This window comes from Stylophora pistillata, chromosome 12 (assembly GCF_964205215.1).
Source record: "Stylophora pistillata chromosome 12, jaStyPist1.2, whole genome shotgun sequence".
NCBI classification, from domain to species: Eukaryota; Metazoa; Cnidaria; class Anthozoa; order Scleractinia; family Pocilloporidae; genus Stylophora; species Stylophora pistillata.
Genome location: NC_142530.1, coordinates 9581121 through 9607500, shown reverse-complemented (window position 1 = coordinate 9607500; position 26380 = coordinate 9581121). Strand labels below are relative to the sequence as shown.

The following is a 26380-nucleotide window of genomic DNA, read 5'->3' as shown; positions in this document are numbered from 1 at the left end:
TCTCATGATAGTTCTGTTCGGGTTATTGCAAGTCAGCTACGACTTCTAGTTACTTTTTCGTTTGATTTAATCATTCTTTTGTAGCCAAGCATGTCCATCAAATTACCACAGACTTCCTCTACTGCTGTAATTAAGCTCGTGGGAGCTTTTTTCCACTTGTTCACAACAAGTGAAGCGTCTCTATAAAGTGAATAAGGATCCTTTTGATTATTGCTGCGCGGTTTCCTTTGATGTGTTGCAATCCATTTATTAATACGTATAGACCAATCAAACCCTGCAAATTTGTAGAGGTCCATCGCCATGTTCGTTGTATCGACAATAAGATCTTCGTAACGTATCACTCGAAAGCGAGATTTTAGCCATGACGGGGGAGAAAACAAACCAAATTTTATGTTTTTTTCAATGGGGCTACAAACTCCATGAACAACGTCACGAAATCTTTGATTTAAAAAACTCGATATATTTATCCACTGCACTGAGTTAACCATGGAATAAATCACAGCTCTAGGATCCCGCACTAAGTGAATAGCTTTAATTTTGTATTGCTGTTGCTGGAAAATTCCTTGGAAACTTTCAAGTGTATATCTCGGCAAACGGGAGGTCAAGATCTTGAGAACAGTATATTTGGTAGAGTTACAAACCTCGCCAAGTAATTTCGCTGAGTAGGGTAGACATTTTTTCGTTTTGTCTTTTGTAGGGCACAGATGCTCACTGCTCAACGATGCACTTCGACTCCGAAATATACTCTTAGATAATGCTGATATAATGTCTTTAGGGATTTGAGTGAAACTGCAGTTGAGGAAGCTACTGATTACGTTGATAGAGGTTTTGCTGTATTGGATTCTTCTTTCTTTGTCTTTGAACAAATGGAGTTCATATATGTCGCGGGATAAAGTGTGTAGTGGCTCAAACCAATACATGATGTCAGGATTAGCATTAAATACTCCCCCTAAGAATGACGATCCTCCTCTACCTGGGCTCAATATAATGAGATTAGATCGTGGAGAGCTCTTTTCAAGTGTCTTAGTTCCAACAGATGGCTTGGTTGATTTCTCAATACCAAACCTTGTGAACAATTTCTTTGTTTCTCTTTTCAGTTGCTGTGGTGGTTCTTTTTCAAATCCCTGCAAAATCTTTCGCCTTCTTGTCTGACTGACATTGGTATATGGATTTAAACGTGGAATCAATTTCCAAGACGAAGAAAGAACCAGGGTGTAAAAAACAAACAGTAGCGCGAGGACGCTTAATGTGACTAACACCACGTTGTTTTTCATGGCAAACTCAGACGCCAACTTTTTCTTCGGTTTGTTATATTGTTAAGTGCTATATGATAGTTGCGGATAAAAAATACACGAAATCATTATTGTAACATTCAATCTCTACCGATTACTGTTTCACTGTGTGTGAAATTATTGTCATTTTCTCAACAATTGTGGGACTAAACATAAAATTTTCTCTTCCAATTATCTTGACAAATTCAAGGTATGCTCCAGTTAATTCACCGCTACTTGTTATCTTTTTTTAATAATACTCCCTATTTAGAAGACGCAGGGTTGAGTTTTCTTTTTTATGCATTGATATTACTGGAAAATTTAATTTTTATTTGAATGAGTTGATATTTTATGCAGTCGACCTTTTTCTATGCTATTACAGATGACCTGTGTGATATTCAACTAAGGCCACTGGTTTGGGGCTGCATTTTCTAGACTTAGCTTTAGTTTTATGAGTTTGTTACAGCCTGTTTAATAGTAATACTTTCTGTAAAATACAAAACTTTCTTTTCAAGTCAATTGGGAAGTCTGCCAGGGATTTACTAGTATTTCTTGTCGCATACTTTTCTTACGATGGATTTTAACCATAACCACTTGATTGGATCGTAAACCAATTAGTGAACCGGCATAGTTATGTAGAAACAGACGAAATTTTAGCAAAGCCAACCCTCAAAGACACTAATGATTGAAAACACCAAAGAGCAGTTTGGAGAAAATTCTTGGATGTTCTCACATGCTAGAGATTTTAAAATAATTGTGCATTGAATAACTATAACAAATGTGTCAGTATACCCTCTTCACCTCTTATCAGTGGCTTTCAGTGCTAAATAAGGCTCATACTTCATGTTGGACAACTAAGGAACAAATCCTTATCGTCTGGGCCACATCCAAGATTAACTAGCTTACCTTTGTTATGTCCTTTAAATTGTTTCCTTTCATTAGTCGATGCCAGAGACTTTTTTTGGTTCTGTTCTCACTGTGAGTATTTGCTACGGTGACAAATACGCACTGTGAGTATTTGCTTGAGTAGTAAATACGCATTTTTGGTAGCAAATACGCACTGCCAGTATCATTGCTACGGTAGAAAATACGCGTCTCTTTAAATATATATAATCAGTCTCCGTTTCGATTTTTCCGCATAACAGTGCCCGATACATAAAAGTAGAGCGTAATATTTATGTTGAGTTAGAAAAATACAACGACTATGCTTTCATCCTTACAAGCCTGTTTCGTGATCGCTCACTCATCACGGGATTTTATTGACAAGAATATTCATAACCGTCGTTTATATGAAAAAGAAGCAGTGTTTTGAAACACGTAACGATAGAAAATTGCGATAAAACATTTCGTAAAAGCATATTAAAAATTTATTGACGACGTACTAAAAAGACAATAGGTACAACTAGTTTGCATAGGGTTGTATCTCTTGAACTCGCAATTGTTAATTTTATTTTCATTTGCACCCTTGATAATGGCGTCATGAAGTCGCCGAAACGTCGGGATTTTATATCGTTCGTTTTTACCTGTCTATGTATTACTAAATCTTTGTCAACATATATTGCACTCTACTTTGAAATAATGTACTTAGCTATACTTATAAAACGACTGCAGGATCTGTTGAGAATCTACCGTACTTCACAGTTTTTTGGTTTACAGCGCGCGCTTGACTAGATCAAAAAATAAATAGATAAAAAAAAAAAAATAGATGTAATAATACCAAATTAAGATCAAAGAGGCATTGCATATTAAGTGGGAAAAACCTATCCTTAATCAGCAATTGAAACATCTAGAATTGTCTCTTTCCTTTTAATTATGTTGTTCCTTGGTCTTTTAATTTATTTTTATTATTATTACATCTATTTTTTTTTATTTATCTATTTATTTTTTGATCTAGTCAAGCGCGCGGTATTTACATCTTTCGCGTTTTTAACATTCAAATGTAACGTAAGCCCTGACACGTAGTTTGTAACGTACCTTTATTTAAATTCAAATGTACAACAGTTAAATGCTCATTTGCAACTGAAGATGACATGAGAATGTCGAAACATGTCTTGTAAATTTAAACTCAAAGTTGTTGTTTCTTTTTTGAGAGTTATATCTAAAACTACTGAGAAGGTTGTGATACTGCAGCTTCTCGCCCACTGCTCTTGGCATGCTCCCCTGCCTAGTAATCAGTCATCTTACCGACAGCATCATTCCACCGAGACTGCATTACTTAAGGTACTATTATTGTTATTACTATTATTAAAAAATATCTAAAGAGGGAGCCCAGCTCGCCATAGCAGTTTTCAATGAGGCCCTCAAAGCCGTACAAAGCGGTATCCTTCTCAGTATGGACAGGCGAGAGGTCACTTTGTTCGTCCCGTTAAATCTCAGCGCGGCTTTTGATACTATTGATCACTGTCTTGGCAGATCTACTGGAGAGTGACTTTGGTATCGGTGATCCTGCTCTCTCCTGGATTAAGTCGTTTATGTGCGGTACGAAGCAACGTTTAACCATCAACAGGAATAGTCTCGGGAATTTTCACCTTGGAGTGGTGTTCCACAAGGAAGCTGTCAAGGATCTTTACTATGCATAATACATGCATGCCTCTCAGCTGTTCCATGTGGTGGAAAAGCACCTGCCCTCGGTACAGGGGTACGTCGATGACACGCAACTGTATCTTTCGTTTCGCCCTACGTCCTCACTCTCCGTCAAGAACAAGCGATCCGTGCTAGGGGAGAGTGCATCGCTGATGCCCGTGCTTGGATGGCCCATAACATGTTAATACTAAACGACAACAACACGGAATTCCTGATCATCGGTTCCCGTCAGCAACTTGCAAAGTTAAATGTCGACTCTGTTAAAGTTGGCGCTTCAGAGATTCTGTCGGCCTCGTCTGTTCGCAATCTCGGGGCGAGGTTTAAAAAGAATATGTCAATGAATAGGCATGTTGGGAAGGTCTGTAGTAAGGGCTTTTTTGGACTCTACAAGATCAAGCAAATTAAGAGGTTTTTATCGGAGGATGCCAACAAAACTCTGGTTCACACATTTGTTACGCCTCACGTTGACTATTGCAACTCCTTGCTCTACGGTGTTTCGCAGTTCCAACTAAACGGCCGTTTACAGCGTGTTCTCAACGCCACAGCGCGTGTCACCTGCCTTCGCCCACGGTACTCCCATATCACCCCAACGCTGTTCCAACTTCACTGGCTTCCACTTGTCTCACGCATCAAATTCAAGATCGCGTTGATGGTTTTCAAAGTCCTCCATGGCTGTGCTCCGTATCTGAATTATTGCACATGAAGCTCGCGGGTCGCTGTGCATTGCGCAGCGACGATCAACATCTTCTCTTGGTCCCTTGAACTAAATGAAAAACATTTGGTGACCGAGCGTTTGCCGTCGCTGGACCAAAGGTCTGGAACAGTGTCCCACTCAGCATTCGTAGATGTGAACACTTTCAAAGCGAACCTCAAAACATTCTTATTCCGACAATCACCTTAATATTTTAGTTTCAACTTTAGTTAATTCTTGATTTATGATACATGTAAAGCGCATTAGAATATTTTTATAACTTATGCGCTAAGTAAGCTGTTCAATTATTATTATTATTATTATTATTATTATTATTATTATTATTATTATTATTATTATTATATTCCTCCTACTTCCAATACATCCGGGATCTTTACACGGACGTTCACGAGAAAGAGGTTCGTGACAAAAATCACGCTTGTCAACTTGGCAGCGATACGTGCTAGTTTTCACGGCCCTGACCGGTGGGAAGTCCTTAGAACGTACTTAGCACACAGAAAGCTGGTGAAGTAATTTAATTTCCTACAAAATAGAAAACATGGCAAAGAAGCAAGAAGACGTTAAGAAGAGAACAGTACTAGTTGCTGTAGATGGCAGCGAACACAGCGAGAGAGCTTTTGATTGTGAGTACAAGGAGTCTTTCGTGACTCGTAGTGCATGGAGGTATAGCAATTGTTTTCGGACGATCGATCCTTTCCCCATAAAATCGCTGCTAATTTTTTTCGTATCTTCTCACGAGACATTGAAATTGTCTGCTCAAATTTTTAAGGCTTTTAATTTGTGCTTGGCCGACTTGATTTAAAATTATTTCCCATATTCTAGTTCTCACTCGCCGATCAAGGATTCGAAAGTAGCATATTAGTTGCTCCACGGTGTAAAGAGGATATTTTCTCGATCGTATAAAAATCTACTGGATAATTATCAGTCGTTTAGATTTGTAGCCAGTTGAAACTTTATTATACATAACATCGGCTTAACAGCCCTGCGTCAATTAATCTGGAAAATTTCATACTTGTAACACGTTTTTCGTATGGGTGTTCTGGGACAGTTCATTTATGGAGCATTATTTTGCTCCAAAGGGTGCTTTGATCGAGGAAAACCCCCGTTTAGTTCTCCTGTACGTTTCTGGAGCTTAACTGATGTAGTAAGGTCCTATAATGGTACCAAGATGCCACAGCATTTTTGATTTGATATTTTAGATGATGTCCAACTTGAAATTTCTTACTGCAGAAGCCAATACCAACTGAGAATGATCCTTATCATCAAAATTGATAATCCTTATCAACAAAACTTCGTTTGCCTTGATTTCAGCAAGTTATCATCTTCTTGTAGTTAGATAACGAAATTGTGTACTAAATTGTAAGCACTTTTGGAATGATTGTGGTCATAAACCTAAACCATAGAAGTCACAGCAGCCAATCAGATCAAAGGAAAATTAGTCAATCAGATCCAAGTGAATGTCACAAGGAACCAACAAGAATTCAACATAAAAATTTGCAAATTGCAGCATTGGAAAACATGAGCAACTAAGTTGGAATTAGTTTTAGTTTTGATTTGGAGAGAGAGTTAGGTTTAATTATTTTCAAGGCCATTCTGAGAGCAAATTAAAGGTAAAAAGTTTTTCTTTCTTTTTTTTTTTGTTAGATTTTATAAATTTTACATATCGTTATTCTCCAGGGTCCTGATGGATACCAGCCTCATTGCTGAATGGGCTACCCTGGTTAAAGAAAGTCACTTATTTACATACTTACTAACCCTATGCAATTATTATGGCTTGCTTAGTTAAAGATTTTGACAAGATTCAGGACCTTCAAATGCAAACCTTGTCTAATGACACTTAATTATTTTGGCCAAAAAAAGGGTTGATGTACAATTATTTGCCTGTTGATGTCAACCAATCAGAACGCTTTTATTTGCATTTAATAAAATATAAGTACCATATAAAAAAATTATATGCATTCACCCTGCTCAATGAAATCCACATGATAAACTCCTTATGTTTCCTCCAGGGTATGCAAAGAATTTTTATCGAAAGGATGATGAGATATTGGTGTTCCATGCAGAGGAGGTACCAACACTACCAGCCACGCCATATCCATGTAAGGTTAATACAGTACTTGGCAAATATAATGTCTTCTTTGGTACTGTGTGCATTGACTCAGTCTGATTAAAGAGCTAAACTGCCAGCTAAGGCCTTATCAATTTCTGTGGTCATTAAGCCTTCATTAGCGGGTTGTGAGTACAACAATTGCCACAGATGATAAGGTTACGAATAGTGACCTTTCCAGGTGAAGTCCTCAAACTCCAACTCCATTCTTAATTATTTCCAATTAGCTTATTGTACAATCTATCCATTTTTATGCAAAGCATTCACACTCTGTCAAGCTTCAATTGTTGTGCAAGACATGGGCTCTTTGCAATGCCTTTGAAAATTATGGAATAATCCAGTTCAAGTTTCTTCAGAAGCGATCAATCCTCTGCCCAACATCTCACTCGTGTCACCCAACAAAGTTGACAGTAATGGAGTCTTTCCTAGCCTTTAGTTCCTTAGATGTAGTACCTATATTGGGGTTTTCCTACCAAATGGGTTTAGGTGAGGGGTAATTATAACTTCTTACCCAGTTCTCCTCTTTTTTCTTCTGGGTATGAAACTTACTTTGATGGATGTCTTAGAGGGCATGGGTCCCAGTGGCCTTTTAATCCCCTCACCCTTCCCTAGACTATGCTATCACATGTATACTTATGTCTAATATTTTAGAGCAGTGGTGCAGTTTATTTTTAAAACCAATTTGAATTGGCACAATAATTTAGAGTTTAGTTACTGTTGATAAAGCTTCATTTTTAAAGGCTGATTTAGTTTGCATTTGGGCAAGACAAATTGTATACTTTATATACAGTGGAACCCCTTTAAACCGGACACCCTTAGACCGGAGGAAATGTCCGGTTTAGAGGGGTGTCCGGTATACTGAGGTTTTACCCATTGGGAAATTTTATGCTGCTTAATGACTTTTGTGTTGTCTGACTGTAGTTACCAGTACATGGTACACAAGTACTAATAAAGCACATTAGTAAAGGAACAAACAATTAACCTGACCCCTATTGTTGTCATTCATTCAACCCAACAACAGTGGTACGATTGTCGACTTTGGACTTTTTGCTTCAGTACCGATAGAACAATGAGTAATTAGCTGATTCACATTTCTCACTTCTGATTGGGATTTCACAGCTGCATGATTACAATTTTAATTTTAATCATGTTTAAAAACTTGGGATTTGATTTTGGTGGCAAGCTTAAAACTTTCATGTCTGGTTTAATGAGGTTGGTTTCTTTGTCAGTATGTGATTACAGACTGAAAAGAGCATCCGGTTTCCAGAAGTGAGGGGTTCTGGTTTACTGAGGTTAAAACTAGAGAAAATGTATGACAGAGATTTTGGGGCTGAAAAAATGGTCCGGTAAATAGAGGATTCCAGTTTAATGAGGGTCTGGTTGAAAGGGGTTCCACTGTACCTAATGTTTGCTTTTATAGGTCACTTTTTAATTGATGCTTTAACCCATAAAAAAAACAATAGAGCTACTTCAGGTCTTTCTTAGTGCAAATGAAATTTAATTCTTAATTTCAGTAATTAAGTTACATTAGTGTCACTTTGATATATTTTTTGTTTTATAGATGGTTTTGAATTTGCTGATGGATGGAAGAAGCATCTTGAAGAAAGTGACAAAAAATCCCGCACACTTTTAGAATCCTACTACAAGAAATGCCAAGAAAGCAATGTAGGTTACAGTTGTTTATAAAACTTGACAAAATATAGTTTTATTTAAAGGCCACCCTGTATACAAAGTATATATTTCAGATGTTGCAGAGATCTTTCAACCCAAGATACAGCTCTGTTTATGTACACAGGCTGTGCTCAGTTCTTGCTCAAACTGGGTTCACTTATTTGAAATCCTTTTGCACAGTTTTAAAAAAGACTTGTTTATAAGTTTATATATATTTTTTTTCATTGATCCTGATGAATTTTGTCGTGGTTGAATCAAATAGTGACACTTATTTATGCTCACTGGAATTTGGAAGAATGCGTACTTTACTAGGCTGGCATATTTAAAAATTTTGTATTTAACCTTATGCTCTTCTATTGGTAGATTTTGATTCTCACTTTTCTTAAAAGCTGATCTTTTATCTTTCCCCACAGCTGAAATGCCGGCTAATCAAGGAGAATGGAACTCCAGGAGAGGCTGTGTGTAGAGTTATCAAAGAAAGAAAAGTTGATCACGTGGTAGTGGGATCCCGTGGGTTGGGCACTGTTAGTCGTGCTCTAGTAGGGAGTGTAAGTGACTACTGTCTTCATCATTCCAGTGTTCCTGTGTCAGTTGTTCCACCTCCAGATCGCTTTGAGCATCATGGATTTGCCAACTTGCATTGATAAAGGCCATTTACCATATCTAGTTAGTGACCCAGTGGTCTAGGAAAATCTTCAAGTTACACACAACAATGAGCTTATTGGCATGTGTTGGCAGTAAAGATTGATCTCATAGATAAGGTGGTGATATTTCTTACATTAATTTTTATGTCAGCTTGGTAATCAAATGATTCTTAAAGTTGTACATTAGAAGTACTGTTGTACAGTAAGGTAATGATTTTTCACTGTAGGGTTGCAGTCTGATTTCAATAAACAAATCAATGGATGAGAAAGCTTGACTTGAATTTAAAAAATGTTGTCATTGTGATCAGAAATGTCAGTTTAATGATCTTCACTGCTAATTGCTGTAAATCTTTTCTTGGTTCCAAGAGGCTTTATCTGCAGTTGCACAAATTAAAGTTTACCAAACCTCTGCAAAGTTTCCTCTTTTTTCTAATCCCTGCCAAACCAAGGTGAAAACAACTTGACTTGTATGTACACATGTTCACTAATTGTATTCTGATAGATGTACATGTGCAACCAGTAGGCTCATGAATGCAGAGCTGATGGCTGGCTACCTTTGATATATGTGGTGCTGTAAGATGTATTCTCTGTAATAACTCTTTCTCTTCCAGGATCTCGCGAGTGATTCTCCTTACTGTTGTCCACATAGTTCTTTTAATGTTAGTTTAGATTTTTTTTTTCTAACCATTTTTCACTGCATTACTGCAGTAGGATAATTTGGTACTGGATCAACCAACAATCCTGTAACACTGATTAAGAAATCAAAACCCATGAAGATCTTGTGAAATTCTTCCTGATAAATTCACAGATTTTTCACGCGATTTACATGGTTAATTAAATCAATGGCATTTTCATGGTCTCATTGCCACGAAAAAGACATAAAAGATCCCATAAAAAACCTGTGAAAATTTTAATATTTGCAAACCACAAAATACTTTGTAAGGTGACATAGATGCCATGAAACACCCTTCTCAAATTCATCAATAATTCATGAAGCAACAGCCAATAAAAGAGGCATATTTGGGTCACATGCATGAACCTTGATACCCAATGAACACTCAGAGGAAAATCTTAACAGTTTTGATCTGAGTTGAAACATGGTTTTGATCTCAGATCAAACACTTGCATTTTATTGAGCATTTTTCAATAATTAATACATCGGGAACAACAATATACCAAAAATGACCTGAATATTATTTCATATTAAGCAGTCTTCAGTGGATATATCTCCCCCAACTTCTTGGCCACTTCCATCACAAACTTCTTTGGCCAGTACTTCAAGATTTCTGCATTCATTTCTTCAATACTGGTAGAAAGCTGTCTGACCTTGAGTAAATCAGTCTTTAAAGAGCACTCCTGGATCTAAAACAGGAGCTATAACCAGCTGAGAAATTTTCCATTTGCCAAAAATCGTTACTACCCATTTGTTACGTAGTTATTATACTTATCGCTTGTCTGCTTGATTTTGTAATTGATATTGTAAGGGGAAATTCTGTCTTGGCCACTTACAGGAGTTAGAGGGTTCAAGTGACAAAAACCAATACAATTCAAGGTAACCTTTATATATTCACATAGGTTGTAATGAGAAAGGAAAAAAAAAGACTGCAAATGATAAAAGACAAATGAACTCAAACAAACACCAAAACATTAGTTTTCTTGCATTTTTTGTGGTTGTGTGAGAAAAACTGGCTAAAGAGTGCTCTGACTCGCAATTTTCTGATATTTCGCCAAATCAGAGAGCTTCCTTTTGAGAAAATTTATGTACTCATTTGCAGTTAAAGCATGGATATATTTCCCACCTTTTGATAAAAATACAAGTTATTTGTTTTCAACAATATCTTTCACTTCAAATTGTCTATCTGAATTACATGTATGCTGAAAACAAATAGGGTTTGAATTGGTCATTGAAGGCTCCCATAATAAGTTACAGTTATTCGTGAATCTCATCAGCAGATTGTAGTTCAGTTGTACATAAAATTACATAAGCATTGTACTTCAGTTTTAGCTCAATAATCATTAATAGTGTATTCTATCTGCCTGCCAACTCTTACACCCATGATGAATCTTGCCCTTTAAAGTTTTGACTGACATATTTTCTAAAATATGGTAACAAAAAGGCAAATGAAGAAAAGATAGGTATTGTAAATGATCATGCTTTCCCCATGCACCTCTGATTTAAGAAGGGGGGACACTAAAGAAAAGGTTGTGAACTTTGAAAATGGAAGAAATAATTATTCCAAAAAGTGCCCAAACAACTGAAGATAAATGACTGTATGACTGAATTGCTTAAAACGAAAAAAATCAACTCCTTTGACTCACCAACAAATAAATAAAATAGCGGTTGAACAAAAAAAATTCCTATTCACCCAAAAGTAATTTCTATTCATAAAATCTACAATTATTTCAATTCAATGACACTTATAAGTGCTATTGATTAACTTAACTTTGGCTTGCATCAGTTTCAGGGCTCCACACTAACTTTTCAACTTACTAGCCAAGTGGCTGGTGATATCTTAGATGTTACAACAATGTCAGTTTGTTTACAAGCCAAACTGGCTAGTGGAAATCAAAAACCACTTGCCAAACTGAATTTCTACTGGTCTGTGGCTAGTTGACTACCATTAGTGTCGAGCCCTGAGTTTCTAGCTTCTCAGTAACTGAATGTTTCTTTTAATTTATTAATAATCCATGTTTATGATGCTACTGGGTTGTCTATCCATCACTTAGCTGGAGGTATCACAATCACAGGTATGGAGGAATGCCGAACAACATAATCACTGACGCTCCCTAGCAATGTTCTCCGAAGCTTGCCTAGTCCTCGGCAACCCATTATTAAAACCGTTCCATTCTCTTTCTTGCTATAATTAATGATGACTTCTCCTGGTTTGCCTGAATCATGAATCATCTTGTATGACAGTTGGCCCTATCAAAGAAGAGGGACATTTTTCCTTCTTGATCTTCACCTTCAAATTCAGAACTTCCAACTTTTGACACGGGGGTGTAGCAGGGGGTAACACAGTAACTGAGTATTAAGGTATGTGAAAGCTTGTGCATAATTATGACATACTGAGTACATGTACAGTATGTCAACACTTTGAAGATTCAGTAAATTCTTGATCACCTGAAAGGAACTCTTACCAACACCCAGGATTCAAAGTGAAAATAATGTGATTCAGGGCAAACAAAATTATTACTGCTTTCATGAAAAAAAAGAAAAATGCAAAGAAGCAAATTGACTCATAAAAATATACTTTTCAGTTCAGCTTTAAGGCTGGTTTAAATGGGTTTTTATATAAACAATTGCAAGGCCAGACCATCACACAAGGAGCTACCGCATTTACTTGAGTAGGCGTCTAGGCACTAATCAAAATTTCAGGTGAGGGGCACTTATTGGAAGGAGGGTGCTTAATTGAGGGGGGGGGGGATTAATAAGTTAGTGCAGCTAGAGGAAAAAAATGACAAGAACAGATGTTGCACACAAAGGAACTCTGCAAGCACTGGAAGTAACTAATTCTTCTGTGCTGATTCCATTGTAGTGTCAGTGAGTGCTTAATATTCAAAAGGTGGTGCTTACTAGTGCAAGGGCACTTATTCAAAGAAACATGGTGCATACATATAAATATTCCTTTAACTTAGCAAGAAGTGCATGGGTTCTTTAATGTCCCCTGCTATCCAGTACAGATAAGATGCAAGAGAAGGGCCTACGGTTTATTGTCCTTATCCAAGCAGACTAGAATGTCTAATCATTTGCTGATGTCATAGTAAAGGTAGCACATTTTTCCTCTGTTACTTTTCAGACCCTCTGTATTGGTCCAGTCTGGGGTTGGAACCCTCAACCTCCTGCATGGTAATCAGGTGCTTCGTAACAGGTGAAATACAACTACCAAGAAAAGTACCAGATACTTGCACTAACCTTCAGGGTGGCAAACTTTTCATCATACCCCTTAAGAAGGCTCCTAGCCTTGTCTTGGGCCTTCTGAATTATGACACACCACTCATCATAGCTGTTCTTGAAGTCAACACTTGCTGTACAGCAAAAAGAACAGAAAATCAATTATTAATGATAAAAGATCAAGAATAAAGAGGGAGTGATACATCGTTGTCCAGGCTTAGTAACAGTACCACTCAAAAAGAAATTACTGTTTGGTCTTATTTGGCACAAGACAATTCATGTTCCACATCTTTTGGGACATTAGACTTTTGTCTCTTGAGTTGAGCACCTTGCCATCTTAAAACAATGAAAGAAGCAGCTTGCTTGGAATACATCAAGAGGACAGTCTGATGTCTTCAGTTGCAGTTTCAACAAAAAGCTCGTTATGTGATTGAAAAAGCTTTGTCCTGAATGTTTCTTTGTAGACAAACTCATTGACACCCTCCCTTGTCTAACTACGTGTAAGCTTTTTAAGAGAAAGATCTTCTTTATCTTGTCACCAGCATGGGATAAAGAAAAAAAAAATGCTGAGTCCCCATGAGGAACTGCTTTGGAACTGATTCTGCCCTCCTGTGCTCGACCTTTGAGACACAGAGACTATAAGGTGAACAAGGCCATCATGCTTGTAATAAGGCAAATCACATCTTTCTCTATTTCTTCACTGAGCTCAAAATTCATCATCTTTCTTATTTTATTTACAAACATAAGCTTTTTAAGAAAGGGTTTCCAACATTCAATCTCACAGATTATTATTTTTACCCCTTCAATTACTTCCATGTTGTGCGTATTAGGTCTGGAGGACACTTTTCAATTTACACTGTTTGACCCTTCAGTTTGAATAAGTGACAACTGCAAATACATGTAAATAATTATAATACAGTACAGCTCAAAAGTAAGTTGACATTCTCGACTTGATTCTCAATCCTTGATACTTGAAACTATCAAGGATTGAGATTTGAGGCTGGAGTATCCAGGATTGAGACACTCCAACTTTTTGAGGATCTCAATCTGCAGTATAGAGAAAACTTTAATTAAAAATTTAATTATTGCATCCAAAACAATAGCAAAGGACAAAGCCCTTGAAATGTGGCTCTTATTTAAACACACAGATTGACAGCTTGCAGACATGCAAATTTTTCACAATGTGCAAGACTTACTTTAGCCAAGCCCTCTTTTATGACATTGAATATAACATTAATTTTGTTAGATTTATATTTATGTCTACAAAACTTTTATGACAAAAATGAATTTAAACAAATTCTGAAGCAGAAAACAGGTGACACACTCAGAACTGATAAACTTCTCAGCCACAAGAAAGTGTTTTATATTACATGTAGATGTACCGTATGATGCAAGACCAAATTTTCCATCTTCAATGAATGAGGAAATGTAGAGTTCTAGAATGGCAGGGATAATGGATTTACTTATTACATTGTATTTGCGAAAAAAGCACAACATGCAAGAAAAATTAATAACAAAATGCAAAGAAGCAATGATCGATAAGCACATCTGGTGAAATTTCATTGCTCCTTAAGAAACTGTTCTTGACAAGACGACAAGTAAAAAATTCAACTGAGGGAACAAAACATGTGGAGAGTCAAATAAGAACAAACCATGAATGAAATATAACACTCTGCAAAAGTCATTAACTTTGCAATTAACTAGCAAATAATTATATCAGAATAAATGGTCTTTCAAAAAGTAATTCTAATCCTCCTCTACAATGAAAAAAGAGAGTGTTTTCCTGTAGCTACAAGTACATGTATGAGGCTGCAAAATTAATTTCGAAGAGAAAGTTCAGTTTTATACAGTGTTGAATATTATTTTGGGATTCTAAGAAAGTAGCTTATTCATTGTACATTTGCTGACTACTTCCTTTACGGCTTGTCTGTTTTTTCATGTTTGCTTTTAATCAGTGACAACATTGCTGCAATTAGGTAGATATGATGGTGCTTGTACTGAAGAAGTAATTAATAACTCAACAAACAAAACAGTTTACATGAGGTCCCTTAATCTGACCTTGAAGCAGCTGCAGATCTAAATCTACACCTCAACGCTCCATTAAAACAAAACTACTGTCACAAGTTTTGCGATACACCAGTTTTATTACTCTACAATGTAATACAGATACCCTCAAGATACAGCAGATTGAATGTTGAAAAATCAAAACCATTAAGAAGTGCTCACAACCATCAAATTATCAGAAAACGGTTTACATCATCAGTAACCAATGATAACACAAATTAAAAACAGGCAGCTGGCAAGAAGCACTGGAAAATTAAACATAACTGACCAAAGATGAAAATGTCATTATTGTGCTAAATGATAGGATCCAGGGGTCCATTTCTCAAAAGTCCCAGTAATTTAACGGGCTGTAAAGCTGTTCTGTTTTCATTCAAGATGGAGATTTCAAAAGTTTTGAAAATGATGTAATAACACTATCAGCTAAAGAAACAAAAAGGACTGGTTTGGGTGCCAGGACCTAATAACAATAATAATAAACAAAATTTACAGAGGATATCACCAGTAACACTAATTTAATTAGGGTGGTCCTCTATCTGCACCCACCCACCCCACCCCAGGGGAGGACATCCATCACACAGTAATCTCATGCGTTGGAAATTAACGTCTCCTACCTCTAACCCTGCAGGAGACGGAACCTCCATTTATCCTCTCCTATCCGAGAAGACTAGAATATCTAACCATTTCTTGATGTTATAGAAAGGTAGCATAACCTCATTTTTTTTTAAGACCTCGAGTGTTGGTCCTGCTTTCCTATCCTTTAAATTTTGATTTTAAAACATAGTTACAAGCCCGTAAAGTTACCGGGACTTTCGAGAAACGGGCCCCAGGCCTTTTAAATAAATGGTTCTGTAATCATTTTATTATCATTAGATCCACTAATTACTCACTGTGTTTTGCAGATTGCATGGGTGGAGGATCAAATGCATGGATGAAAACAACTCTGTCACCTTTAGAGTGAATATGTTCTAGATACCCTGATGAAAAAAGAAAAAGGAAAATATAAACAGAGTTCAACCCAACCTCTCCAACCAAAATAATCACAAAGCAGTGGAGAACAGTGAATTTGCATACTTCTCTTCACCTGCTCAAAGGGAAAGGCATTAAAAAAAACCCTGTCAAAGGCAAAGGCATTAAAAAAAAACCCTTTCTCCAAAAGTTGATTATTTAAGTAGTTTAGGTCACTTGCTATTTTGATATTTGCCTCATAAAAATGGGAATAAATAAAATATCAGTAATTACTTCGGATCTGCCAATCTTTTCTACTGGTTTTACAATATGAATGACTCAAGTTTCAACAATGTTGCGGCAATATTCAAGATTTTATAATATTTGTATGGAAAAATTCTACAAAAATCACTACGAGAATGAAATCATATAAGTCGAGTAGCGTCGCTTTGGTAAATAAACAAATGAGCAGTTATGATTAGAAATGTACCATTCGCTGCAATCTGAGATCACAAAATAAGGCCAATATTACATGTGTGTGCACTGGGAGTAAATATGCGCGATATTCGTTCCTCTTGATTCTAACTTTCTTGGTATTGTATTTCTTAAAAGCAAGAGACGTGGAGAAAATCACGCCTGAACTCTAAGTTAAACATTTTACAATTAACGAACACTCAAGGGAATGCTGAAGAATAACTAAGAATAATTAATATCTTTTCCTCTTCTCAAGAAAGTCTCATTTAGACGTAAAGGCAAATAATCTGTCGAGGATCTCAGCGGAACGGAGTGGACATATCAGCCAACGAAGTATATCGATAGACCAATCAATCTTTGCAATATTCCAAACTATTTATTTTAAAACCAATATCTGATCATGTGGCCGTAACTAAGCTTAGCAAAGTTTAGCTTCGCTAAGTTTATGTACGCAAACTAATATTGCTTCTTAAGTTTTGGTAAACCGTCAAGAATGAAACAGTTTTTAAACAGAGACTTACAGCTTACTGCCCGTTCACTGTTTTTACTCCCATCCACGGGGATAATGACCACATTTGCAGACGACATCAGGTTCTGTACATGTGTTTCCCTCTAATCCTTATGATCAAGAGCACGTTAAAGTTTGTGATCATATACACATTCACGTACTCTCGTCACTTCCAGCTGTCAATCTGTCAATAAATCACTCCCTAAATTCACTGCTGCGCATCCTCTCCCCAGTCTCCAGATACATCGATAAAATTGATTGGTTTGTGCATAATCAAAACTACCAATAAGCGTACGCGTAATTACAGTAGCTATAAATATTTAAAACCCGACTAGACGGGGTCTCTCGAATAAACTAGCAGTTTACTGCAGACCTGTATACCTGGCGATAATCGTTAATTAACTTTTCCGCTTTGCACAGTCATGTCCGCGAAAAGGAAGGTTCTAATTGCAGTGGATGGCAGCAAGAACTCTGACTATGCATTAAATTGTAAGTATGTTAATCATTGAATCGCGACTTTGCGTGCGCTCTGAAGGGAGTAGGGGTGTGAGCCGCGAACGGTACGTTCGATGGTCCGTATACCGTCGCCAAGTGAATTTTGTGAATCGAATGACTTGTATCCTAGAGGTTTGCAGATCACAGCCTCTTTTGTCAGCTGGTTTTTTTTAATTTTTTTAAGATAACTGCTCGCTATATTGCAATTGTAACAAATGTCTGCGTCTTGATATCCAGCTTCGTTATGCGAAGCAGTCGGTGAATGTTGCAGTTAAACAAATCTTGATTATAAGATTCGGGAAATCGATTGTTACGAATTGGTTTGCGTGATGAATATACCAGAAAATGACAAAAACATGATGTGAGTAAATCAAATCTGAAGCAATACCAGACAGATGCACTTTGTACACATGGAAAGTTCCTAAATTATTGAAAAGATTCAAGTGTGCATATTGATGTTTGAATATTAATGAAGTTTGGATTCTGTGAGAATTTGGTAGTTTATATTTAATGACCTAAATCAGTGCACGAGTCCAGGAGCATCGCAGGCTTGAGTTAAATAAATGATCCAGACTATCATTTACACCCCCTCCCCCCCTCTGGTAAAAATAAAGGCACGATGAAACTGTGACTGACTGATCTCACATTAAAACTCTGGCTAAAGATCAATGTGTGATCACTCTGTTATGATGGTAAAACCTGTGATCACAGTCTAAAAAATCATTGGTAATGAGCGCTTCTATTATTACTTCCATCGTTAGACATAGGCAGACTTCTCTAGCTATGAACAGTTTTTTTTTTTTTTTTATCTATGTCAGCCTGTTTTGAAAGATATGATTTCTATCTCTTGCAAGTCCACTTGTATTTGGTCTAATATGACAGTACTTTTAGGATAGATTTGTTATTACCTTTCTTTTTGTTACATCACAACTGTTCTACAAGCAACCATTTATGGTGCAGAGATATAGTGGCTAAAAATGCATTTTCAGTCAAAATAATTATGCATTGAATGAAGTGAGTTTTAGGACACAAGTTGGTGATATATGTATAGCTTAACCACTGATTTATTACATCATTTTGTTGGGTGCCAGATGCACTGGAGTTCTGCAGCCTCCAGTGCTGCACACATGTTTGAGTAGGATCGTCTAAGTTTTCAAACACCAGGAATCAAATATTGAGAATCAAGTTTCAAGGGACTGATACTTACATTTGAGCAGTGCTGTATGTTTCATATTACTCTTTTATACCTGATACAAGAAGATCAGAATATTCTGAGTCAAGAAAAACTATGGCCATACAGCTGTGACCATTGTAGAGTGTAGTAGCACCATCAAATTTTTATGCAGCTCTCAAATTTGTAAACTGAATTGAAAAATTAAACCTGCTCTGATTTTGATTTATTGTGTATTTCACAGGGTACTTGGAAAAAGCCCACCATGAGGGAGATGAGTTGATTGGATTTCATGTTTGGCAACAGAAACGTCTTCCCACCTTTAGTTTAAAAGGTTGGTAATGTGGGAGTCAGAATAATTGTTATCAATTAAAGCAACCCATTTTTCTGCGTAAAGTAAGTGCCACTACATACATGTGCATACATGTTAAACCCTTAGTGCGAGCAGCAACTAATTTCTTGTTACAGTAATACCACTTTTAATAGACTAAAGCTGCCATGCTAGTGAGTAAACTACAAGGGCCCCGTAGCCGGGCCTCCATTGTCCCAGCATGCAGTGGGCCTAGGACCCAGTCCTAACTTATGATACTACACCACTGAGTCACTCATGGATGTCATGAGAATAAAGGAAACAATCGCTAATCTAAGAGCCTTTGATTGCCAAATGGTCTTATTCCCTTATTAGTATTAATACAAGGAAATTCTAAGAGAGATTAATCATACTCTTGGCTTATTGAAAACAGCCTTTTTTACCAGTAAGTAGTAAAAGTAATTTGGACTGGAAAAAAGGCTGATTAAAAGAAGCTATTCACATTTAATGGGAACAAGCTACACTTAATCATCAACTTTGCATGTAACAATGTTAATTAAAACTTTCCATCTAATTGCATACATTGTTTTGTTTCTATTGTTGTTTTGTCCCTTGAGCGTTTTTTTATACACTTTAACTTCAACCATGTAGTCTGTATAAATTAGAACTGAAGATGACAGAAGAACTGTCAAAACATGTTTTTGAGAATTGTCATTTATTTTCTGAAGTTTGTGACACAATTTTTATCTGCTATTAGTATATACTAAAACAGTGGATAGCAAAGATCCTTGTCTTTGAGGATCCTTGACCGGTCTTTCAGTTGACAATCCTCAAAGATCCTTAAAGATCCTGTGAGGTTTTTCACCAGGGAAAGCGCGCTCTGATTGGCTAGTCAAACTCCGAATATCCTTTGCTATTTACCTCCGAGCAACTTGGAATAAAATGGCGTCTCGGTTTGCATCCGTGACAAGCAAAGAAATCACTCAAATTAACAAAGAAGCAATTTTTGGTGGTATATATTATCTCTGTCACTGTTTTAGTGTATAGTAAAACAACTATTCACCTCAGTGTTGGTGGTTAGTGGTGGATATTTACCTCGCCGCTTCACAGCTCAGTAAATATCCACCACTAACCACTTCCACTTCGGTGAATAGTTTTTAACTATCCGGACCTTTTTCTACACAGGGTAAATGAATTTTTGATTTCTTATCTACTGCTATGTACATCACTTTATAGCACCTTTCCAGCTTCCAGCTGAAGAGTGGAAAGAAATCATGGAGGAATCCATTAAAGAAGTGCAAAAAGTTGAGAATGAATTCACAACAAAATGTCATTCAATCAAGGTCTGTATTTGTTTTCAATGTAAATGTTTTGAACTACATGTTTTTCCAATAGTCAATTGTAGTCATTTCTTACTTCTTAAGTTCAGAGGACTTCCCAGACATGAATCATCAAGAGATTTATTTAATATAATATGGCTTGATGTAAACATCATGAATTAGTTAAAAGTTATTAGACATTGTGAAATCTGAACCTACTGTACATCAGAGGGGAAATTCCATTCCACTTTGCGTACTTCTGTCATGCACTCCCTGTAAATAAATATTTGCAAAATTTGCCTGCATTGAAACAACAATTTGGCGTGTGGGATAATAAATAACTTATTAGATGTTTTGATGCATAGTATGGCTGAGTATTTTTACTTGTTATTTGTATTTTGACTCAACCTACAGACTTGTCAAAATAATTATGGCACAATTTGTAAAAGTACTCAGCGATACTGTGCAACAAAACATCTGATAAGACATATATCTTTACCTCTGACTTATCAATATATATGACAATAACTTTAAATAGTGTGTTGCTGATGTTGTTACCAATGTTCTTACTGATTTGGGCCTCTTGACTCAGACAATTTAAGAAAAAGTGCTCAGGGTGCTAAATCACTATTAATATATTTATGTGGTGACAACTGTAGAATCTAATTCTAATGTACTTCATTCCTTTGACATTTTCAGGGCAAGAAGTTCGAGAGTGAGAGTAATAACCATCCAGGAGAGGCAATTGTTAAGTTTGCAAAGGAAAAAGAAGTGGATCTAATCATTATGGGCACAAGGGGACTAAGTCAACTGCGTCGCACTGTCATGGGTAGTGTTAGTGACTATGTTCTGCATCATACCGATAAACCTGTTGCTGTGGTGCCACTTAAAGAGGAATCAGCTTAGAGGCTTTCATTTTTCTGGAGGCAATGGTTGCATTGCAATAGTTTTAGCTTTCAATTTTGTCTTCTTGTTGAATGGGCGTAGTTAGATGTAGCACAACTGCTTCCTGCATCAATTTTCCAAGTAATGCTTAAGGAAATATTACATTGTTAGATTATGCACTATGAGTAAGAAATTAAATGGAGCAAGTGGTATGGTTTAGTTTTGACATATTTTCTATCAGACATCCCTAAACTTGTTCTTCTTGTTTATTACCTGTACTTTTCTGTTAAGGTGTTAGCTCAAAACCCTTGTGCATTCTCATTTTTTTGTGGGCTCCAGAACAGTTTTCTGTAGTCATCTTTTGACTCCCTGATCAGCCCATGACTTCTCCACACAGTTTAAAGGCAATTACAATCAAACATGTATTGAGAATTAGAAGAATATCATCTTATTGATTGGACCCCAAATTCTTGGACAAACCAGAGATGAAATGATTAATCATCATTTGGGAGAATCATCTTTCAAAGTTTTCTGTCAAAGGGTTAAAGGGGGAGATTTTATAATGAGAACATTGCCTTTGAACTTATTTACAATTTGTACACATATCAAGGATTAGAATTTGAACCTCCTTAGCTTTTATTGGGGACACATTTTTCCTGTTCTTTAAAAATGCCAAAATTGTAAGCTAACAGATTACAGGAATTGTAATGGGGGCCTCAGTTGCCTTCTTGCTGTTTTTGTATCACACTCAGAATTTTTACCAGGTGTTTTGAGAATAAATTATGATCAGTCTTGCTTTTTTCTGAAGTTGAGCATTTTTTTTATCTTGTCTTTGTTTTGTACACCCACACTTTAAGTATCCTTTTGGACCACAAACACTCCTTTAATTGTAACCAGCTAACATGGCATGATTAAGCACAGTAATGTAAACTGGTTAGACTAGTTTATCTCTATTATCTTTGCCCTTGCCTATGACACGGGTAAAGTTTTAAACTCAAACGAAAAAAGGTCTAAATTTTTTGGAGGGAACTTATTTCAATCAACAGCTCTTATGAGAATTTTACCAAACGACTTCATTATTTTACTGGCCCCAGTTTTCCTCTCACCTTTTCTTTTCCATCCGGGTGGTGTACCAGTCTAAAAATGCAAAGGGTAAGCTGCAATAGACAACATCCCGTCCTGGAGAGCAGCTATTGTATAAGTCGCCTCATGAAACACTATGAACTGTATGTGGTTTGGGCCGGGCCAATTTTCAAAAAAATTCACCGAAGGAAACGCGATAAATCTCACCATTTCCTTCTCCCTTAACATTACGTCAAAAAATAGCCTTACACAAGATCAATGTCTGAGCATGTGTAAACTTTCGAATCTGTCGCGTTTTGCAATTTGTTTAACTGTTCATATTCCTAGGGAAATTAATTAGCCTCAGGCTCTTATGCTGTGCCTGGCTTAACTGTTGACAGACATTTAGTTGACACTCGATCAGCCGCCACCAAGCGGAAGTACCAATCCATTTAGAACACCTACGTCAAGTTCTGCCATTTTTACCGTCTTCCACCGTTTCCTGCCGCTCCGGATACAATCGCCGCCTTCGTTACCTTGGTCAGCTTTTCCATTAAATCTCATCACGCCATTAACAGTTATCTGAGCGCCCTACGACGGCTACATGACGGCTACATGACTTTCGACGACATTCACGTCAAACTGACTGTAAAAGGTTTGGAAAAGTCTATGACCCACCTCCCTCATCGCAAAGCTACCCTCACACCATCTGTCCTACTCCAATTCCACACCCATCTCGACCTTCAGGACTCTGTCCACAGTTCCTTTCTTCCATTTCGCTATAAACAGTATCCTCATAGCCGCTCAGTTTTTTCTGGAAGCAAACAGACAATAGTCAGTAATTAAGGGCGCGCTTATCATTATCTAGAATATTCCAACTAAGTGGCAAGAACTGACGAAGTATCAGTTTTGTCTTAAACATTGTAAGACAAAAACCACCGAGAAAATCTGCGCCAATGGCACACCAAGACTCAGCGAACAACAGTTATACTGAGCATGCTCAGAATAATCTCTCCAACCATCGCCAATGAAGAAAAACTTCCATGACGAAAGTAAATCAGAGGTGTGCGTCCTGTCAGTCAGTGATGAGGATGATAATCTCCGTGATGACCATGGTCTTCTAAAAAGTTTTTGATTTCACCTGTTGATGTAATTTGTTAAGAATTGTTAACATAAAGCCACAAGCTCCAGGATCTGCTGCCTCCATGCAACGAGTCCACCTATTGCACCCGCAGCCAGAGATACTTCAAGCTACCGATTTGTAGGACAAATAGGTTCAAAAACACATTTATCATGGCGAACAGTTTTAATTATTAGTAGCTATCTTAATTATTTGTATTTTGGTTTTTGATACTTCTCTTATTGTATTTTATTGTAGATTACATTTTGAGGCTTTTATTGTAGTTATCTTAGAGTAAGAGATAATTTATTCCCATTGTAAAGTAAGTCGTATTTCTGCCGGCCCGGGGGCTGCAATGATTTTACTTCCTAATAAAGCTATCTTTCATATCTTATTAAACAGTTTTCCTTGACAACTTTGCTTGTCAAGGAAACTCTTCCCTTTGTTTAAACTGATAAATTCATAAATTGTTTAGTCTAGCGAACAGCTATAGTTTCAACTTGCTATTAAGTCTGTCATTCATCCTCAAACAAATTCCATTGAGGAATGAGAGAATTTATGGTAAGATGAACATATTTTGTGGCCGTCAAATAATTTCAATCCAGCGGTCTCTGTCAAGTGTTTCAGAGTGTGGATAGTCACATGTTTACAGTCCAGTAAATTGTAATTGATAAATCGATGAATAAACAAAACAACATGATGAATTTCTCCAACTCGGTTTCCAAGAGATGATACGATAAGCGATCAGCCAGGATTGAAGACACCTTAAAGTAGGACAGTTATAATCTGCAAAGATACTTGCTTGTTTTATTGTTGTTTACTTCGTTAGCTTCTTTTTTGGAGAAGGTTTACTGAATGCATAAAAGGTGCTGACTGTTAAAATTGAACCAGTGTTTTAGATTGTGTGCAGTTTAACAAAACCTGGCAGTTTGTGTTTCTTTTAAGGGAAAAGAATTGCACTTTTAAGTTAAAGTCAAAATATGTGAAAAAGTCTCTCTTCAAATTGTGAGACCCCATAGAAACACAAACGGTAAAGCGGAGGTATAGATGTATAACCAATGAAATAATAATTCAAACAACAACAAACATATGAAACATATGTGTGAACTGCGGTTATGAGACGTATATGAGAACGATCCTCCGCAGGAGGATCGTTCTCATATACGAAATAACAATTATTGTGAATATAGAACCTTTTGGCTTTGCAAATATTTGTAGGAAATAAACTGACCGGTAGGGGAAAGTTTTGAATGAGTAAAATTTCAGTGTTTACATCACAACTCTTTTTTTCCTTTTTAGAATTATTTTTAAGTTAAAAACAAAATATGAAATTGTCTCTCTTAAACTGTGAGCCTCAACGAAACACAAATACAACAAATTATATTTCTTGGCTTTGCAAATCTATGATAAACAGGATATAAAGAACCAAAGGTGAAAAATTTTGACTGAGTAGTTTTAGCTTTTGCATTGTAAAGTATAAAACTCATCCCTAACATCTCTCTTGTAAAGCAAATCTTAACTCAAGTCGATCTTCACCATAACCATTCCCCGTGACTCGTCTCCCAGAGCATATCCCTGAGATATGTTCCTCTGTTTCTCCATTTCCTTCCTCAAACAATCTTCCTATTCTGCCAATAACGAATCATCAGATTCTTATCTTTACTCTTATCGACAAAGATATTCATATGTGGACTCACGAGGTGCAGCCGAGTGAGTCCGCAAAAAAATAAACCACTGTCCATCAGTTAAACAACCCCGGTTTGGGTTTGTTATGCCAACGCAGTGTTCGGCCAACTAAGCAAATAGACCAACTGGGAGCTGGTCATTTTGTTGGTTCGTTATAAACCCGTGAAGGGATGAATAAATGACTGTGAATATATGAAAATAAAATATGTGAATTGCGAATTGATATTTGAAAATATGAGAAAACAAAGCCCGAAAATATAATCTATTTCCTTGCTCAAATCAATATGACCTTAACTAATTCGTTGTTTAGAATAGATGGTGTAGGCCAGACTGAAGAAAAAAAAACATCCTTTATACCTTCTTTTTTTATCTTTTGTTCGAGGGAAGCAGTCAATTTACATTTGGAAACTTATCTAGAATATAAATTTTCCAAAGCGCATGACAATTGGATATTATTTTCATGTAACTTTCAAGGGAAAAAATTGCAAAGAGAGTACATTCGCAAGAAAAAAGTGTCAATATTATGACTGTTTGAAATATCAAAATGACGACCTCTTTGAATTTGAGCTTTTATTCATAAGCCTCATTCCAATATTCCAATCGTCCAAGGATCCATATAATTTCCATATACACTTGCACAAAACTGTGAACAATAGGCAAAGTTCCCCGCGTTCTCTAAGTCTTAATAGAAAGCCAACGCGCCGTTCCATCCAAACTTTATGTAGCCTAGCATATCTTATCGATTGAGGAATCCTAAAAGATACATGATCCGAAATTCGACCTGCTTTGAGGTACAGAGAGAGAAACCTGGAACGAAGCAGCATTCAATGAAGAACCCTTCGAGACATGTACAAAGCATTCTAATCTTTTCTTTACAGTTAAACGGATCAAGAAATCAAAGAGGAAAACAAACATAAGTTGTTATCTCAACAACAATCTGCGAAAGGGCACGGAAAATATATTTGAAAAACACCGAATTCTGTTTTTTTTTTGCCATGAATGATCGCTGTCTGGCTATTGAAGTCCCATTGAAGGATGTAAGCGGCACATTCGTCATGACGTAAAAGCTCTATCAAGTGTCTCCTGGTTTTCATGAGGAAAATAGGAACTGAGTTCGTTGGAGGTTAACCTCTAGTTGTACAGACTCTTCTAATTGGCTTCATATGATCTCCAAGAACCGTGAACATTTAGGATTGTGACACAAATAATGATTAGATGGGGAATTGTTATGATTTGTGCCATCTATTGTGTGTCGAGGAGCGCAATACAAATTACCTTGGTTTGCTACATCAAACTGATCATTAGATATTTCATCCTCGTTATCATGACAAAGGTTGACGGAGTGTGAGGAGAGATTCCCAGTCCAGCGCGTGACTCGATGCTACATCAGGATTTCATATGCGATTCCTGTCAGGCTCTTTTATAATAAACATGAGAAAAACTGCCTTTGATGAAAGACGT

General features: G+C 36.7%; 4 protein-coding genes and 1 long non-coding RNA gene across 6 annotated transcripts in view; 2 read left to right on the top strand and 3 right to left on the bottom strand.

Annotated features, from left to right (window-relative positions):
- The window catches only part of LOC111328537 (carbohydrate sulfotransferase 1-like), a 2546-nt gene extending 39 nt beyond the window's left edge, over window positions 1-2507 (bottom strand). Inside the window, exons 1-2 of the mRNA XM_022932999.2 lie at window positions 2178-2507; window positions 1-1323 (exon numbers count right to left, since the gene is read on the bottom strand). The exon at window positions 1-1323 is cut by the window's left edge and continues 39 nt beyond it. Of these exons, the coding sequence (XP_022788734.2) occupies window positions 33-1274 (1242 nt within the window). The 5' untranslated portion in view covers window positions 1275-1323; window positions 2178-2507 and the 3' untranslated portion in view covers window positions 1-32. The remainder of the gene's footprint in view (window positions 1324-2177) is intronic.
- A 2473-nt stretch (window positions 2508-4980) lies between these two features.
- On the top strand, window positions 4981-9397 carry LOC111328504 (uncharacterized). The gene is made up of 4 exons (XM_022932949.2): window positions 4981-5189; window positions 6576-6665; window positions 8235-8338; window positions 8758-9397. The coding sequence occupies exons 1-4, from the start codon at window positions 5105-5107 to the stop codon at window positions 8986-8988; spliced, it is 510 nt and encodes a 169-aa protein (XP_022788684.1). The 5' UTR covers window positions 4981-5104; the 3' UTR covers window positions 8989-9397.
- Window positions 9398-10529: 1132 nt separating this feature from the next.
- On the bottom strand, window positions 10530-19037 carry LOC111328526 (uncharacterized). 2 transcript variants are annotated; one of them, XM_088741987.1, is made up of 5 exons: window positions 18952-19037; window positions 18574-18613; window positions 15832-15918; window positions 12902-13014; window positions 10530-11911 (listed from the first exon to the last, which is right to left on the bottom strand). In XM_088741987.1, exons 2-5 carry the CDS (start codon window positions 18596-18598, stop codon window positions 11708-11710), a joined length of 429 nt encoding a protein of 142 aa, XP_088598113.1. In that variant the 5' UTR covers window positions 18599-18613; window positions 18952-19037; the 3' UTR covers window positions 10530-11707. The 2 variants fall into 2 exon arrangements, with proteins under 2 accessions (XP_088598113.1, XP_022788721.1); XM_022932986.2 differs by lacking the exons at window positions 18574-18613; window positions 18952-19037 and adding an exon at window positions 16885-17050.
- On the top strand, window positions 17202-21858 carry LOC111328524 (uncharacterized). Its single transcript, XM_022932985.2, has 4 exons — window positions 17202-17360; window positions 18782-18871; window positions 20084-20190; window positions 20866-21858. The coding sequence occupies exons 1-4, from the start codon at window positions 17294-17296 to the stop codon at window positions 21070-21072; spliced, it is 471 nt and encodes a 156-aa protein (XP_022788720.1). The 5' UTR covers window positions 17202-17293; the 3' UTR covers window positions 21073-21858.
- On the bottom strand, window positions 20429-26367 carry LOC148718706 (uncharacterized). The gene is made up of 3 exons (XR_015994311.1): window positions 26195-26367; window positions 22158-22927; window positions 20429-20439 (listed from the first exon to the last, which is right to left on the bottom strand). It is a non-coding gene; the product is annotated as an uncharacterized LOC148718706 (long non-coding RNA).
- Window positions 26368-26380: the final 13 nt, after the last annotated feature.